This window comes from Mus caroli, chromosome 12, assembly GCF_900094665.2.
Source record: "Mus caroli chromosome 12, CAROLI_EIJ_v1.1, whole genome shotgun sequence".
In the NCBI taxonomy this organism is placed as follows: domain Eukaryota; kingdom Metazoa; phylum Chordata; class Mammalia; order Rodentia; family Muridae; genus Mus; species Mus caroli.
In genome coordinates, this window is record NC_034581.1 from 70,965,018 (window position 1) to 70,979,302 (window position 14,285).

Here is a 14,285-nt window from a genome sequence, read left to right on the forward strand (position 1 = left end):
ATGCATGCTAGGCAAATGCTCTACCATTAAGCCAGACCTCACATTTCTACCCTGTGGTTTTAATCAATATAGGTGACCAATAAAGGTATTTTTAAAAAGAAAAAAAAAAAAAGATAGTGGTTCCACGTGTAAAATACATCCGGAGTTGAATGCGGCTAATATATGCCAATCTTCAGACTCCATGAGCTCTGCCCCCGGTAGGATCTGCCTTCCTCTGGGGAAAGTTGCTAACCATACCTTTGTGTTGCAGTTTCGCACCTGCAATAGAACTCAAGGAGAAAGGCAAGAAAGGGAAGGCGGTTCACTTTGCTGAGATGGACAGCGGAGCTTCAGAAAGGTGGCTGCTCTTCTCTTCTCAGTGGACTCACTTGTCTTTACAAATGCAAAGATATACCAGTCCCATTTCCCTAGGTTGTCGTGAAAATACCTATCAAGGGTCTCAACTACAGCTAAAATTACAAACAGATCCTAGACGGTCATTCCTTTGATAACATGGCTACTGATACATTTCAAACTTGCTATAGCTTTTTTAAAATCTGAAAATAGCAGTGACACTAGAATTTCTTCCGCCCACCCGCCCATCCACCCATCCATCTGTTCTTTCTTCCATCCATTTACCATCCATCCATCCACCCACTACCCATTCATCCATCCACCTACCTACCCATCCTTTCTTTCTTCTATCCATCCATCCACCCACCCACCTATCTATCCTTTATTTCTTCTATCCATCCATCCATCCATCCATCCATCCATCCATCTGCAGTACTGGAACTTAAACCAGGACCTCATGTATTCTAGGCAACCCATTAAGTGATATAAATGATCCATTTGAAAGCTGAGCAGTGGTAGCCTGTGAATTTAATCTCAGCACTCAGGAGGCAGAGGTAGGTGGATCTCTGAGTTGGAGATAGCCAGGATTACACAGAGAGACCCTATCTCAAGAAAACAAAACAAAACAAACAAAAAGCGGTCTATTTGAGTTTACATTTTATATCAGTAAACTTTTTATATTATCTGTAGGGGTGTGTATTATATTCATGCGGTGCTCCCTGAGGCCAGAGGGGGGTGTTGAATCCCCCAAGGACAGTTACAGCTACTTGTATATGCTTCTGCTTCTAGCATAATAGATACAGTGTTCAATAAAGTGCATTTTGAAATAATACTACATTAAATGGGACTGTGCTCTCATTGCAAGCTAATTCCCTGTGTATCTCAGGATACATTAGATACAGCTGAATTAAAATATTCTTTGAGGGACAGAGCAGTGACTCAGAGGTAAAGAACACTGGCTGCCCTTCCACAGGACACAGATTTGACTCCTAGAGCTCACAAGTAGCTGTAACTGTCCTTGGGGGTTTCAACACCCCCCTCTGGCCTCAGCGAGCACCGCACGAATGTAATACACACCCCTACAGATAATATAAAAATAAATTTAAAAAAATCACTTGAGACAATGCAATTTTTCAAACAGGTTGACAGATAAAAGGTTTGCCTCAAGGGATGAGAAGGCGGCTAAGGCTTTGGAGAAACGAAGTCAGCAGGGCAATGTCACGCTGGATGACGTCAAGTGTGAGCCACTTTCTTCCTCCCACTCCGAGGCGGTGCAGCCCCCCCCCCCCGGCCTCCAGTGCATCTCCGTGGCTCCGTTTAACTGCCCCCCTTTCTGTCTTTCAGTTGTTGCCCTGCTGTCCCTCCAGGACACTGAAATGCAGCGGATCTGCTCCTTCACCACGTTTTTGAGGTACAGCTGATGAGATGGCATACATCCCTCTCCTGTTGCAGGGACTTTTGTCTAATAAGTGAATACAGGTCTGATTCTCAGAGAGAGCACATAGCGCCCCTGCGCAAGTCTAGACTAGAATCTGGGAGAGCTACCTAAGTCCTAGAGCACAGAATGAGAGCGGTTTGCGTCCGAGCAGTCGGTGTTCATGAGTGCATCTCCACAACAAGATGTTTACAAAAGCGTGGGGGAGGAGTATGTTTGCTTCATTTATTTCTGTACTTTTGCTTGTATATTGAAATAGGGTTATGGTATGGGGAAGTTTTCTCCGCCAGTTATGTTTAGCAGCCCAGGCTAGCCTGGAACCTGAGATGCTGTGGATTGCAAGGGTCACAGGTATGAACCACCATGCCCAGCCAGTACATTTTATAAACAATGAAAATATGTCACCTAAAGAACGAATACTTAGCCGGGCGTGGTGGCGCACACCTTTAATCCCAGCACTCGGGAGGCAGAGGCAGGTGAATTTCTGAGTTCGAGGCCAGCCTGGTCTACAAAGTGAGTGCCAGGACAGCCAGAGCTACACAGAGAAACCCTGTCTCAAAAAACCAAAAAAAAAAAAGAACGAATACTTGTGAAGTGAAATAATTAACAATACGTTAATAATGTGGTAGCTTACTATCCAGGAATGAGTCTTTTTCAGGTGCTTTTTACATCTCTAGCACAATGGGTAGTAAGTTCACTGTGTAATAGACTTAGAATTATATATTTCTATTTATTCTCATACAGGTCCCTTTGTTCTTCATGAGAAAGCCAATGTTGGTTCTTGGTCTTTTTTCTTCAATTTCCCCGTAGGAATAAGAATCTTGACAGCTTCCTCATGGCGCTGTTGTACTATCTGTCTTATTACCTGCAGAGACTCTCGATGGAGAAGAATCCCCAAAGCTGTGTGGTGTGAGTAAGGTTGCATAGCATGCTTGAGAGGTTTGTTACTGACAGCCTCACTTAGGCTGACGGGGTGGTGGCATGTTGGAAATTTTTCTGGTCTAGGAAACATTTTTTTTTTTTTTTTAAGTTTTTCGAGACAGGGTTTCTCTGTGTAGCCCTGGCTGTCCTGGAACTCACTCTGAAGATCAGGCTGGCCTCGAATTCAGAAATCCACCTGCCTCTGCCTCCCGAGTGCTGGCGTGCGCCACCACTGCCCGGTGTCTAGGAAACATTTTACACAGGAGAATTTGCTTTGTTTTAAAGCTCACTGAGCAGTTCACACAGAAAATCTCATGATGAAACATTGCAGCAAGCATACATCAGCACTGTTCAATGATGAGCTATAATGAGAGCCATATTTAAAATGCAACTTAAAATGGTCTACATCATCATCTTCTTCTTCATCATTGGTTTTTCAAGACAAGGTTTCTCTATGTAGCCCTGGCTATCCTGGAACTTGCTCTTGTACATCAGGCTGGTCTCAATCTCAGAGATCCACCTGCCTCTGCCTCCCAAGTGCTGAGACTAGAGGCCTGCACCACCACCGCTGCTGGACCCAAAATTTTCTAATGCATTATTAGAAATTTTTATTTTTAATATTATTTAATATTTTTGATAATAAAACATTTTAATGTTTTTATTTTTAAAGATACAAAATGAAATCTATCTAAAGTTAATTTAAATAATTATTTTATCCAACCTATTGAGTTAAAAATACTATGATGATAACATGTAGTCAGCACTAGAATGTTACCATTTTAAAATAATTCTTTTTTTAAAATTGTATTCCTTCTTTGTGCATACATGTATGCTATATACATGTGTGTGTGCATGCATTTGCATGTGCGTGTGAGTGCGTATGCATGTGTATGCATGTGGTGTATGCATGTAGGAGTGGGGTAGTATGCTCACATGCACATGAGCACGTGGAGGCCTGAGGTCTCTAACATTCCCACCATGTGGTTTTTTTGGTTTGGTTTGGTTTGGGTTTTTTCGAGACAGGGTTTCTCTGTGTAGCCCTGGCTGTCCTGGAATTCACTCTGTAGACCAGGCTGGCCTCGAACTCAGAAATTCACCTGCCTCTGCCTCCCAAGTGCTGAGATTAAAGGCGTGCTCCACCACGCCCCCCACCATGTGTTTTGAGACATGGCCTCTCACTGTATTCTTGCCATAAGCTTGCTGATTTTCAGCTAGACTGGCTAGCCAAGGGCCCCAGGGACTTGTCTGTCTCATTTCCCTACAGAGCTGAGGTCACAGATGTCTGCCACCATGTCAAGTTTACACAGGGATGCTGGGGATCCAAACCTGGATCCTTCAGCCTGAGCAGCAACCACTTTACCTACTGAACCATCTCCCCAGCCCTGGGATGCTAGTAATGGGAGATTTTATGTTTTTCTGTAATCTTTAGAATCTGCTCTCTTTCTCTCTCATTTCATGTCCATGAGTGTTTTGCCTACATGTACATCTGTGTTAGGGTGTCGGATCCTCTGGAACTGGAGTTAGAGACAGTTGTGAGTTGCCAGGTGGGTGCAGGGAATTGAACCAGGCTCCCCTGGAAGAGCAACCAGTGCTCTTGACTGCTGAGCCATCTCTCCAGCCTGAATCTGGTACATCTCTAATGGCCTCCTCAATTCAGAGGAATGCTCAGCAGGCACATGTAGCTAGTGACTTCAACACGGAACCGTGCAGCACTCTCTCTTGCTCCCTCTCTCATTTTTTTTTTTTAATGCTTACAAAATTCATGCTAAAAAGTTTGTAAGCATCTGGTAACAAAAAGCTAAATTGTTGGTGGTTTTTGGTTTTGTTTTTTTAAGTAGATTTAGCTGGGGGGGGAGAACGTCCGTAGAAAACTTAACTGCACTGTTAGGCAGCGATGGCCGAAAGACAAACTCCAGGGCCAAACTCTGGGAACTTGGAGCCCAGAACACAACAATGCCTCTTAGGCTTGGTGACCTTTCACAAGCTGTGGAACTTTCCAAGTGCCCAGGCTGTTCTGTTCTCCCCTCCGTGGGATTTCGCTGTTAGGAATGCTGAGGAGGCCCACTGATTCGTTACTACAGAATGTTTTTAAAATAGAAAGCCTCGTATCTGATCAAGCCATAGGCATAGGAGAAACATTTTGTGAACTGATAGATGATCCTGGATAGCAGTTTTGTAATACTTCTGACACTGCTGTCCCTGCGATGCCACCAGGAGATACGCAGTGAGTGTTATTTCAGGGTGGCATTTCCCAGCAGGGCAGCCAGGACACGAAGCGTTTCTATGACAGCATCCACAGCTGAGGCCAACTGCGGCTTACAAGGCTTCAAGAGCCTCCGAGTCCCAAGATGGGCTCAGTGAGTCTGTCCAGTTCTTTGGCTGGTTATGTTCTCCCATTTCTTTTAACTCTGAGGCTCATTACTGATCTAGCAAAGACATCTCTTTTACATATTAGTTTATAAGTTACAGAGAAGAAAGGTCTCCAAGCTAGGTTTTAAATGCACTGAAAACTAAGCAGAACACAGCCGAATAGGAAAACACGGCAGCCCAAATCCTCGGTTATGGGTTCTGAAAATCATGACAACTTTTCATTTTTCAAGTGTCTGGAAATCAGTCGGTTTATAACAGAGTTAAATATAGACTGTGTTAGGGTGTTTGCACAGAGGAAAAGAATTGATTTCAGTCCTGCAAAGTCAGGAACTGCCAAGCCCTTACGTCATAACTGGCTGTATGCGAGCTTTCCTCTCATGCCGCTTGTGTTTGTGGATTTTGAACATTACCTGTTTCTCTGATAGATAAATAATATTTGTAGGTCAGCTGGTGCATGCCTTTGATCCCAGGACTCGGGAAACATTGGCAGGTGGATATTTATGAGTTTGAGGCCAGCTTCATCTACATAGTAAGTTCCAGGGCAACCAGGGCTACATAGTAAGACACTCTGTCTCAATAATAATAATAATAATGTTATTTATTTTATACATTAATTTGTTACTTGTTATATATTCATTATAATAATTGCTGTTGTGTATTGAATTGGGTGTTTTTGAGATGGTCTTATTTAGTTCAGGATGGTTTTATGATCAATATATCTCTGAGGTTGATCTTGAACTCCTGATCCTCCTGCCTCAGTCTGTCAAGTCCTGGGATTGTGGGTGTGTGCTCCCATGCCTGGCTCAGATTTTCAGAACTGAATATCTTTTTGTTTTGTTTTGGTTTTTAGAACAGTATATTTTCATTCACAACTCTGTCTGACTCTGGATAATGCTTTTTAAAGAATAAATTTCTAAGAGGGATCAAAACGCATAATCACTTCTATGTCTCTTTAAATTCCTTTTTCAAATGTTTTTTTGTTTTCATAGAATTATGCCTACTTCATTTTAGCAGCAATGTGTGTGATATTTCACTTTCCACAAGATTGTCAATGTTGCAGTTTTCATTTTAGGTGGAGTTAGGGGTCGAACACACGGTCCTGTGCACAAACTGCATCCTTACCCCTTGGAGTGCTAAGGACTGTGTTTGTCAGTTCAGGTGAACCTCTCACTGGATCAACTGTCTGAAGACTGTTTAAGGGTGGGGGATGTAGCTTAGTTGGTAGAGTGCTTGCTTAATACACACAAACCCGTCGTGGTGGTACAGTCTGTAATCCCAGCATTTGGGAGGTGGAGGCTGAGAGAGCAGATTCACAGTTGTTCATAGTGGTCCTCAGCTACACAGTAGATTCAAGGCCAGCCTGGGCTACATGATGCTCAGTCTCCTCTACCCCCACACATAAATTTTGGAAGCAACTGAAGACACATGTCCTAAATCCTAGAGGGAATGGTTTTCAGGCTCGGCACATGGGTGGGAACAGATCGGCTCTGCCTGGAATTCTTCCATTTTGTGTTTTTCCTTTGTGCTTTGGCTTCATGGCTTCCCCTTTTCTTTCCACTTTCAACAGGGTTTTATAAACGATTTATTGATCTTAATAGTGTGTAGGTGTGTGTGTCTGCATGGCGGTATGTGCACGTGAGTGCAGGCACTCTAGGGGGCCAGTTACAGGTCAGATGTCACATGGGTGCTGGGAACTGAACTCAGGTCCTCTGGAAGAACAGCAACTGCTCGTAACTGCTGATACATCTCTCCAGCCCTAGGTTCATTGTTTTGTTTTTGTTAATTAAAAAAGTATATTTGTGTATGTGTGTATGTGTGTGTACACATACAAAAGTTAGAGGACAATTCTATTCTCCACCATGTAGGTCCCAGGTATTGAACTAATGTCATCAGGTTTGATGGCAGGCACTAGCCCAACACACAGGTTCCTGATGTATATTTCGAGGTGAATCCCCAGTGCCCAGCTTCATAATCACTAGGAATAATTGTTTTAATTTTCCTGGACTCTCTGGAATCTCAGAGAGGGATTCACACTGGGAATCTGTACTTTGAGCAAGTGCCTCAGGATAGTTTTCCTTTATAATTGACTAAAGGTTGAGAATCCTTGTCCAGAGTGATTTTGTTTTATTTGTTTGTTTGTTTGTTTGTTTGTTTTTTCCAGTCAGGGTTTCTCTGTGTAGCCTTGGCTGTCCTGGAACTCACCCTTTAGACCAGGCTGGCCTCGAACTCAGAAATCCGCCTGTCTCTGCCTCCCAAGTCCCAGGATTAAAGACATGTGCCACCACTGCCTAGCTGTCCAGAGTGTTTTAAAGCCCCACTATTTTTTTTTTTTTTTAAGGTTTTTCCGAGACAGGGTTTCTCTGTATAGCCCTGGCTGTCCTGGAACTCACTTTGTAGACCAGGCTGGCCTCGAGCTCAGAAATCCGCCTGTCTCTGCCTCTGGAGTGCTGGGATTAAAGGCGTGTGCCACCACTGCCTGGCTAAAGCCACACTTTGATGGCTGTTTGGTTTGGTTCTATAGCATAAGAGGATTAGCTAGTGGCGCCTCTGACAGAGAAGGGTAAGGGGTATTTGAAGAAGGCTGGGAGGCAGGCACTAGGACTTGGTCTGCAGGCTGCTGGTTGCATGTAGAAGCTGTGTTTGGACTAAGGAACATCTGGACTCTTCAAGCTGGAGCCCACTTTCTTTATTCCAGAAGCCCATTTTACTCCAGCGACTCACGAGCTTTGGATGACCTGTGATAACACTGCCTTTCAAAGGCCCATGGTATCCTTAAACTCATCCCTCTCCATTCAGGCATGTCTTCATATAGGATTTTTTGTGTAGCCTGGCTGTCCTAGAAGTCCATCTGTAGCCGAGGTTGGCCTTAAACTCACAGAGATCCACCTCCCTCTGCCTCCCAAGAGCTGGGATCAAAGGTGTCTGCCACCACCAGCCTGCTATGTCTTCATATAGTTGGTGTGGCTTCAAAGGGGGCAGCACTACTGAGAGCACATTCCATTTGTTTTCCAGTGACACTTGACAGTATTGTCAACAGTATTGCTTCTACTGTGTTGCAAACACTTAACATTGGGCTGCAGACCTGCTGTTGCCTAAGATCAAGCGTCTTTTACAAAGGTCATTTGCAATTCAACCAGAGCTGGACTGCACTTTCGTACACTTGATGCCAAAGTCCACAGAGTACTGACCAGCGAATGGTTCCCTACCAACTGGAGCTGAGCTCGGAACTGGAAGCAGCCTGTGTTCAGACACAGAACCCCTCAACTTAATAGCAGCATCGGGGCCCTGGGGAAAGCTGAGGTAGCAGAGTCTCCACTGTGCTTTAGGAATCCGCAGAAATGGGACAGCCACCAGACACCCCAGCAGCCAGCTCAGATAACTTGTTACTTGAGTGTTCTCTAGGAATTAGGATTCAACGTGACTGTAGCTGAGGATACAAAAAGAACATAGAGCCTAAGGATCTCTATACGAGTGACATTCCCCCTTGAACTAGAGATGCAGAATCCAATGGATAATAGTCATTAAATGACTTGGAGGGGTCACAGAGGTGGCTCTGCAGATAAGAGCACTGGCTGATCTTCTAGAGGTCCAGGGGTCAGGTCCAGTCCCCACGTGGTGGCTCACAACTCTCCATGACTCCTGGACCCTCTTCTGCTTATGTGGGCACCAGGCACCTAACACATGCAGGCAAAACACCCATGCAAACCAAGTAAAAATAAATATATCCTTTTTTTAAAAAAAGAAAGGGAGATTTTGAGTGTGGGGTAAAAATAGAGACCCTTGTCCGGCCCTCCATAGGGCTAGGGCCACTCATGCAGGTGGATGCAGGAAGTTTGACTGCACTGTGGATCCCACTGCAGCAGCGTGGTGAGAAGCTGCAGGAGTCAGGGGAGGCGCAGTCTGGGGTCCCCGCGGAGCTGGCAGAATTGGCTAAGGGGTCCTAGACCGCATGGAGGCAGTTCTCAGGCTCTCGGACATCCCAGACTTCGCTGTCTGCTTCGGAAGAGCTGAGAACACAGTGTGTGCCCGCAGGTGGGCTCTGACCCAGGCAGAAGGGAAAAGGGCAGGAGCAGAGTGCTCGGGCTGGATGCTGTGGGGAGGAGCCTTGTGCTGCTCGCGCAGGTGACTTGGGTTAGCTGGCACTGGGGTTTAGATGTGTGTGCTCCATTGCTCCAGCATGGCTGGTCCTGGTGAGAAGAGGCAGTCCATGGTTTTAAAGCGTTTATTGCAGAAAGGCAGAGAGAGGGAGAAAAGTAGAGAAGTAGAGGCCAGCCATGGCCACGTGGAGAGAGGGAGGAAGGGAATTGGGGGATGGGGGGAGCAAGGGAACAACAGTAAGAGCAAGGGAATAAGTGGGAGGGAGAACAGCCCCTTTTATAGTGGGCTGGGCTTACCTGGCTATTGCCAGGTAACTGTGGGGAGGAGCATACCTGGCTGTTACCAGGTAACTGTGGGAGTGGCATCTGGAGAGCCTATGTGACTGATGGCCACAGGATTATGGAGCCTAGTGTCTGGGAGCATGGCAAACGGGCCTATCGTCCCTTGAAGATTAGTCTGCTGGGTCTCCCGGGTTTAAACCTAGCTCGACCAGAAAACAGACTGCCTCTCTCGGTCCCACATTTGAGGATTTTCCCTATGCAAAAATTCAAGCAAGTCAACTGGTCAGTGAAGTTTGTTGACTCACTGCTATTTCTTTCCAAGTAGCCTATACTTTTGACTTCTTGCTCATTAATATAGACTTTGACCAGGATTAATCTACCTCTTGTCTCCCCACCCCCAGAGGCCTGATAGAGAAGAAAGAGGTAGAGCTGGTTGTGAACAAGTTAGAAGATGCACAGAAGTACCTGGCTCAGAAGTACTGCATCCTCGTGCTGGGCTTGGGCATGGCGGATAAGCATCACTTGAGCTGTGGAAAGTACGCATGCGCATCTGCTGCCCTTCTGCTGCCCCCATTCTTTACACGTGTATTTTTATCCATATATATTCTTGGTACACAGTCTCAATAGCTGTAGGGATTCTTTTGTGTGTGCTAGCCCATTAGATTCACAATTCCTTTTGTGAACATCGGTGCGTTTTGAGGTTTTATTTTGTTGTTTGTTTGTTTGTTTTGTCTTGCAATGTTTTTGTATTGAATATCTTTATCCACATTACATTTGGGCTATTTCCTTTCGGCTTATCATCCAGAACACGTTTAACCAAAAGTGCAAACCCTTAAAAATGCTCATGTGATATATTGCCAGGCTAACAATACACATGGGAGTGTCTGTGATGCTTACCTACAGTAGGGAGCACCGGAAATGCTGAGGCAGGGTGATCACTTGAAGATCTTCCCTGGGCGACAGAGTTAAGCACTGTCTTTAAAAAAAAAAAAAAAAGCAAGCAAACAAAAGAACCCAGAGCCCCTGCAGCCTTCCCACATGCAGGGCCAGGATCCTTAGTTTATGACAGTAAAGAAATCTATTCCTGTTTATTCTGAGTTTTCTTGGTTACCTTGGGATTTATGACAAATCATTTTGAACGTGTCACTTGAAGGTGTTTTATCTATCTACATATTTACTTTTTTTTTTTTTTTTTTTTTTTTGAGACAGGGTTTTTCTGTGTAGCCCTGGCTGTCCTGGAACTCACTCTGTAGACCAGGCTAGCCTCGAACTCAGAAATCCGCCTCCCTCTGCCTCCCGAGAGCTGGGATTAAAGGCGTGCGCACCACGCCCGGCCTACATATTTACTTTTAACCTTCACCAAGGGCGAGATGGGAAAGTGTGTGCTTTTCTGTGTCCCATGACAAGCACTGGCCACGTGCCCCGCCCTGCTGGTTCCCTTCGCTTACACACATTAGGTAGATAGTCCACATTTTCACTAATGTGAGCTTGTCCAACTTGTCCCTGATGCTGTCTGATAATCATACAGGTTCCTCCTGGGCTGAATTACCTACCCTTCTTTCTTAGTTTAAAACAAACAAACAAACAAAAAAATCACATCAAAAATGCTATATTTGATCCACTTGAATTGTGTCATATATTTATCAGGTGGACTATGAATCTAAGATACTTCTTTAATACTATTCAATTTTCCAACACTATTACTGAGGTTTTTCTGTACCATAGTATTTTTTTATTGGCTAATGATTTTTTTCTAATAATTTAATCCTGTCTGAGAAATTCATGTTGACTTTTTTTTATCTGTGTTTCTATTTTAAACAGAACTCTACAGTTTGTTTTTTTCCCTCCTCTAATTGATTTCTCTAATTTCCTAGATTTTCCCTACTCCCTATCTGCCCAACTTCATGTTCTTTCTCTCTCTTTCTCTCTCTCTCTCTTTCTCTCTCTCTTTCTCTCTCTCTCTCAACAAACAAGCAACAATAACAACAACAAAACACACACACACAAATCTGATGTACTTAACACATACACACTCAGTGACCATCCAGCAGGTCACTGAGGGTGATTCCAAGTATAAAGTACAAAGAAAGCCATCTTGGAGGAGGAGTGTGCGGGGTAGCAGGGCGCCATCAGTGGAGCAATCCCAGGTAGCTGACTAGCACCATGGGAATACAGAGAGAAAACTGGACTTCATTTTCAACTTCAGCTTTCTCAGTGTAGCATAGAAATCACAATGCTGACTCCCCCGTGGGGGAGAAGAAGGATGAAATGCAATAACCAATATAAAGATCTTAACATGTCCTGGGCCTGTGCCTAGGAGTTGCATCATGGCAGGAAGGCATGCTAGAAGAAAGCAGCTAGGACGGGGGATGGGGAAGAGTCCAGAGACAGAGTCTGGCACATCCCCAGTGACCCACTTCCTCTAACTGAGCCTTGCCACCTCAAGTTTCCCCTGCCTCCTCATAATCCCATCAGCCAGCAAAGGTGCCTATGGCCTCAAGGGACCTTCCAGATCCAAATTAGAATCCTACGTTTTGGGGTCAATGAACTTATCACCTAGAGTTGTGATTTGTTATATTTCAGGGAGAAAATATCAGATACCCAAAAAGACTGGAAATTCTTTGAGGTAAGCCCCTTGCTTTGGGGACTTTTCAATGAAAGCAGCACAAAGTAGTAGCCAATAGCCATTTGACGGATTTTTTTTTTAAGCAAATGTATCCATTTTTAAAAAAAGAACGATAATATGGTTTTTGCTATATCTTAGAATTTTGGCCTGACTTTCTCTCCTCACAAATGTGAAGACACATGTAACCCTGTGCAGCTTCCAGGGACATGGGCCGGCTGGATCATCTGGGCTTGTGCCTCTGTAATGGCACTGTGTGATTCTGGGAGTTGTTCATACCATCTCTGGGTCCTGTGATTTTTCTTTTTCTCTCTTCCAGTCCTTTTATACCTTCTGTACCTGCATAGCCTGGATCGTCTTCCGACGTCAGTACTTGACAGAGATTGAGGAAGAGGTAGGCAGGCTTTTTCGGACCAATATGTTCAACATTCCTCGAAGGAAGCATGAAGACGAAGCGTCAGGAGGAGAGAAGAAGCGCATGACATTGGTACAGTTCAGGTATGACCTCTCATTCACTCTCTCTCTGTTCTTGAGAAAGAAGAAGTCTCTGTAGCTCAGGCTGGGCCCCGGACCTATAATCTGAGTGCCTTCGCCTCTAAAGCAGCTGGCATTACAGTCTGCACGACGGCATCTGGCTCAGCTATAACCACTGGGCCTTTCCTCCGCTCAAGAATATTTGTAAGACAGAGAATGATGGGACATGACTGTCCCCTCTTTCTACCACAGGAGAATGATGGCAAAACGTCCAGCAATTAAAAAGGCCATGGACATGCGCTCCCCAGTTTTGTCTACACTGCTGCCATCTCTCAGAGAAAAAGCTCAACATATCACAGAGAAAAAGTATGTGGCAGGCATCAAACTCCATCCCCGAGAGGAGAAGAACATAACAGATCTGGAATCTGTAGCTATGCCAATGTAAGCAGTCTAAGGAGAATCACAGGAGACAAGTGGGTGGGTCTGGGACGGCCATGGGCTCAGGCACTGTGGTTCCTCTACCGGGCAGGAGAAGGCATCTGTTCCCATGTCAGCCCCTGTCTTCCTGACCAGAGCATTTCTACTTAGGCCCATCTGGACTAGAAAAAGACAAAACAAAACAAAATCCCTAGAAGCCGTGCTAGACTCCAGATAGTTGTTGCCTGAAGGGGTGAGGGACAGACTCTTTAGGGCTCAAGGTCTGTTATAAGAATTCATCTTGAGGAGATGTGAGTAGAGCCAGAAAAGAACCTTTCTATGGACTGAGTTTGGGGCTGATATGTAAGACCACAGGGGTGGTATGGAAATGGGATTGGCGAGTGCATGTGTCTGTGTGTGTGCGTCTGTGTGTGTGTGTGTGTTTGTGTGTGTACACTATTACAGACTGATACTCACAGTCATGACCACAACTATGAACCACAGTGTTTGGCCTTACCACTTACTGTATTAATTACAGCAATAATTCTCTTTACAGAGTTGGCATCTTGGGGGAGCCTCGAAATCTGTTCAACCCGAATACTCTCCTCCCCCTGGAATTAGAAGAAAATACAAAACCAAATGGAAGAAGTTCTTCCATAGTAGAGAGAAATAACACGAAGATCCAAAACACACTGAATTTAGTCATGTCAAAACTAGCTTCGCCAAGCACCTGCCCTAAATAATCTAATTGGTTCCAGTTCCTTACCTAGGGCTCTGTATTTGAAGTAACTACTTCTCCATAGCACTTATAGGATTAATATTTACTAACATAAAATAGCTGTTTAAACTGTCAAAGATTTTTTTTGAATCAAGTTCTGTTAAAAGTTAACAATTTGATTAATAAAGAGTTTTAGAAAGCTCTTAAAAAGCACATTTTCCTACTCGTACAAGTTCTTCTTTGTGTTCATGGGTGTGAGTGCACTTGGGTGTACAAGTGTATATGGCACTTGTGTGCCTGTGTGTGCACAGGCCAGAGGACAACCCCATCATTCCTCAGACCACTATATATTATACAATATATATTATAGAATTCCAGAGGGGGTCACTTTTTTTGTTCGAGACAGGGTTTCTCTGTAGCCCTGGCTGTCCTGGAACTCACTTTGTAGACCAGGCTGGCCTCGAACTCAGAAATCCACCTGCCTCTGCCTCCTGAGTGCTGGGATTAAAGGCGTGAGCCACCACGCCCGGCTGGGGATCACTTTTTTTTTTGTAATTTACATAGCTACAGCTTTAAATGGATGTTCATAGACAATTTGAGTGAGTGTGTGTGTGT

General features: G+C 44.6%; 1 protein-coding gene across 2 annotated transcripts in view; it reads left to right on the plus strand.

The window, feature by feature from the left end:
* The window catches only part of Ppp1r36 (protein phosphatase 1 regulatory subunit 36), a 25,465-nt gene extending 11,583 nt beyond the window's left edge, over positions 1-13,882 (plus strand). Inside the window, exons 3-11 of one of the 2 annotated variants that reach the window (XM_021179413.2) lie at positions 251-337; positions 1,475-1,572; positions 1,678-1,744; positions 2,579-2,677; positions 9,840-9,974; positions 12,022-12,064; positions 12,381-12,559; positions 12,788-12,976; positions 13,509-13,882. In XM_021179413.2, the coding sequence (XP_021035072.1) occupies positions 251-337; positions 1,475-1,572; positions 1,678-1,744; positions 2,579-2,677; positions 9,840-9,974; positions 12,022-12,064; positions 12,381-12,559; positions 12,788-12,976; positions 13,509-13,695 (1,084 nt within the window). In that variant the 3' untranslated portion in view covers positions 13,696-13,882. The remainder of the gene's footprint in view (positions 1-250; positions 338-1,474; positions 1,573-1,677; positions 1,745-2,578; positions 2,678-9,839; positions 9,975-12,021; positions 12,065-12,380; positions 12,560-12,787; positions 12,977-13,508) is intronic. The other variant, XM_021179414.2, reaches the window with a different exon arrangement.
* Positions 13,883-14,285: the final 403 nt, after the last annotated feature.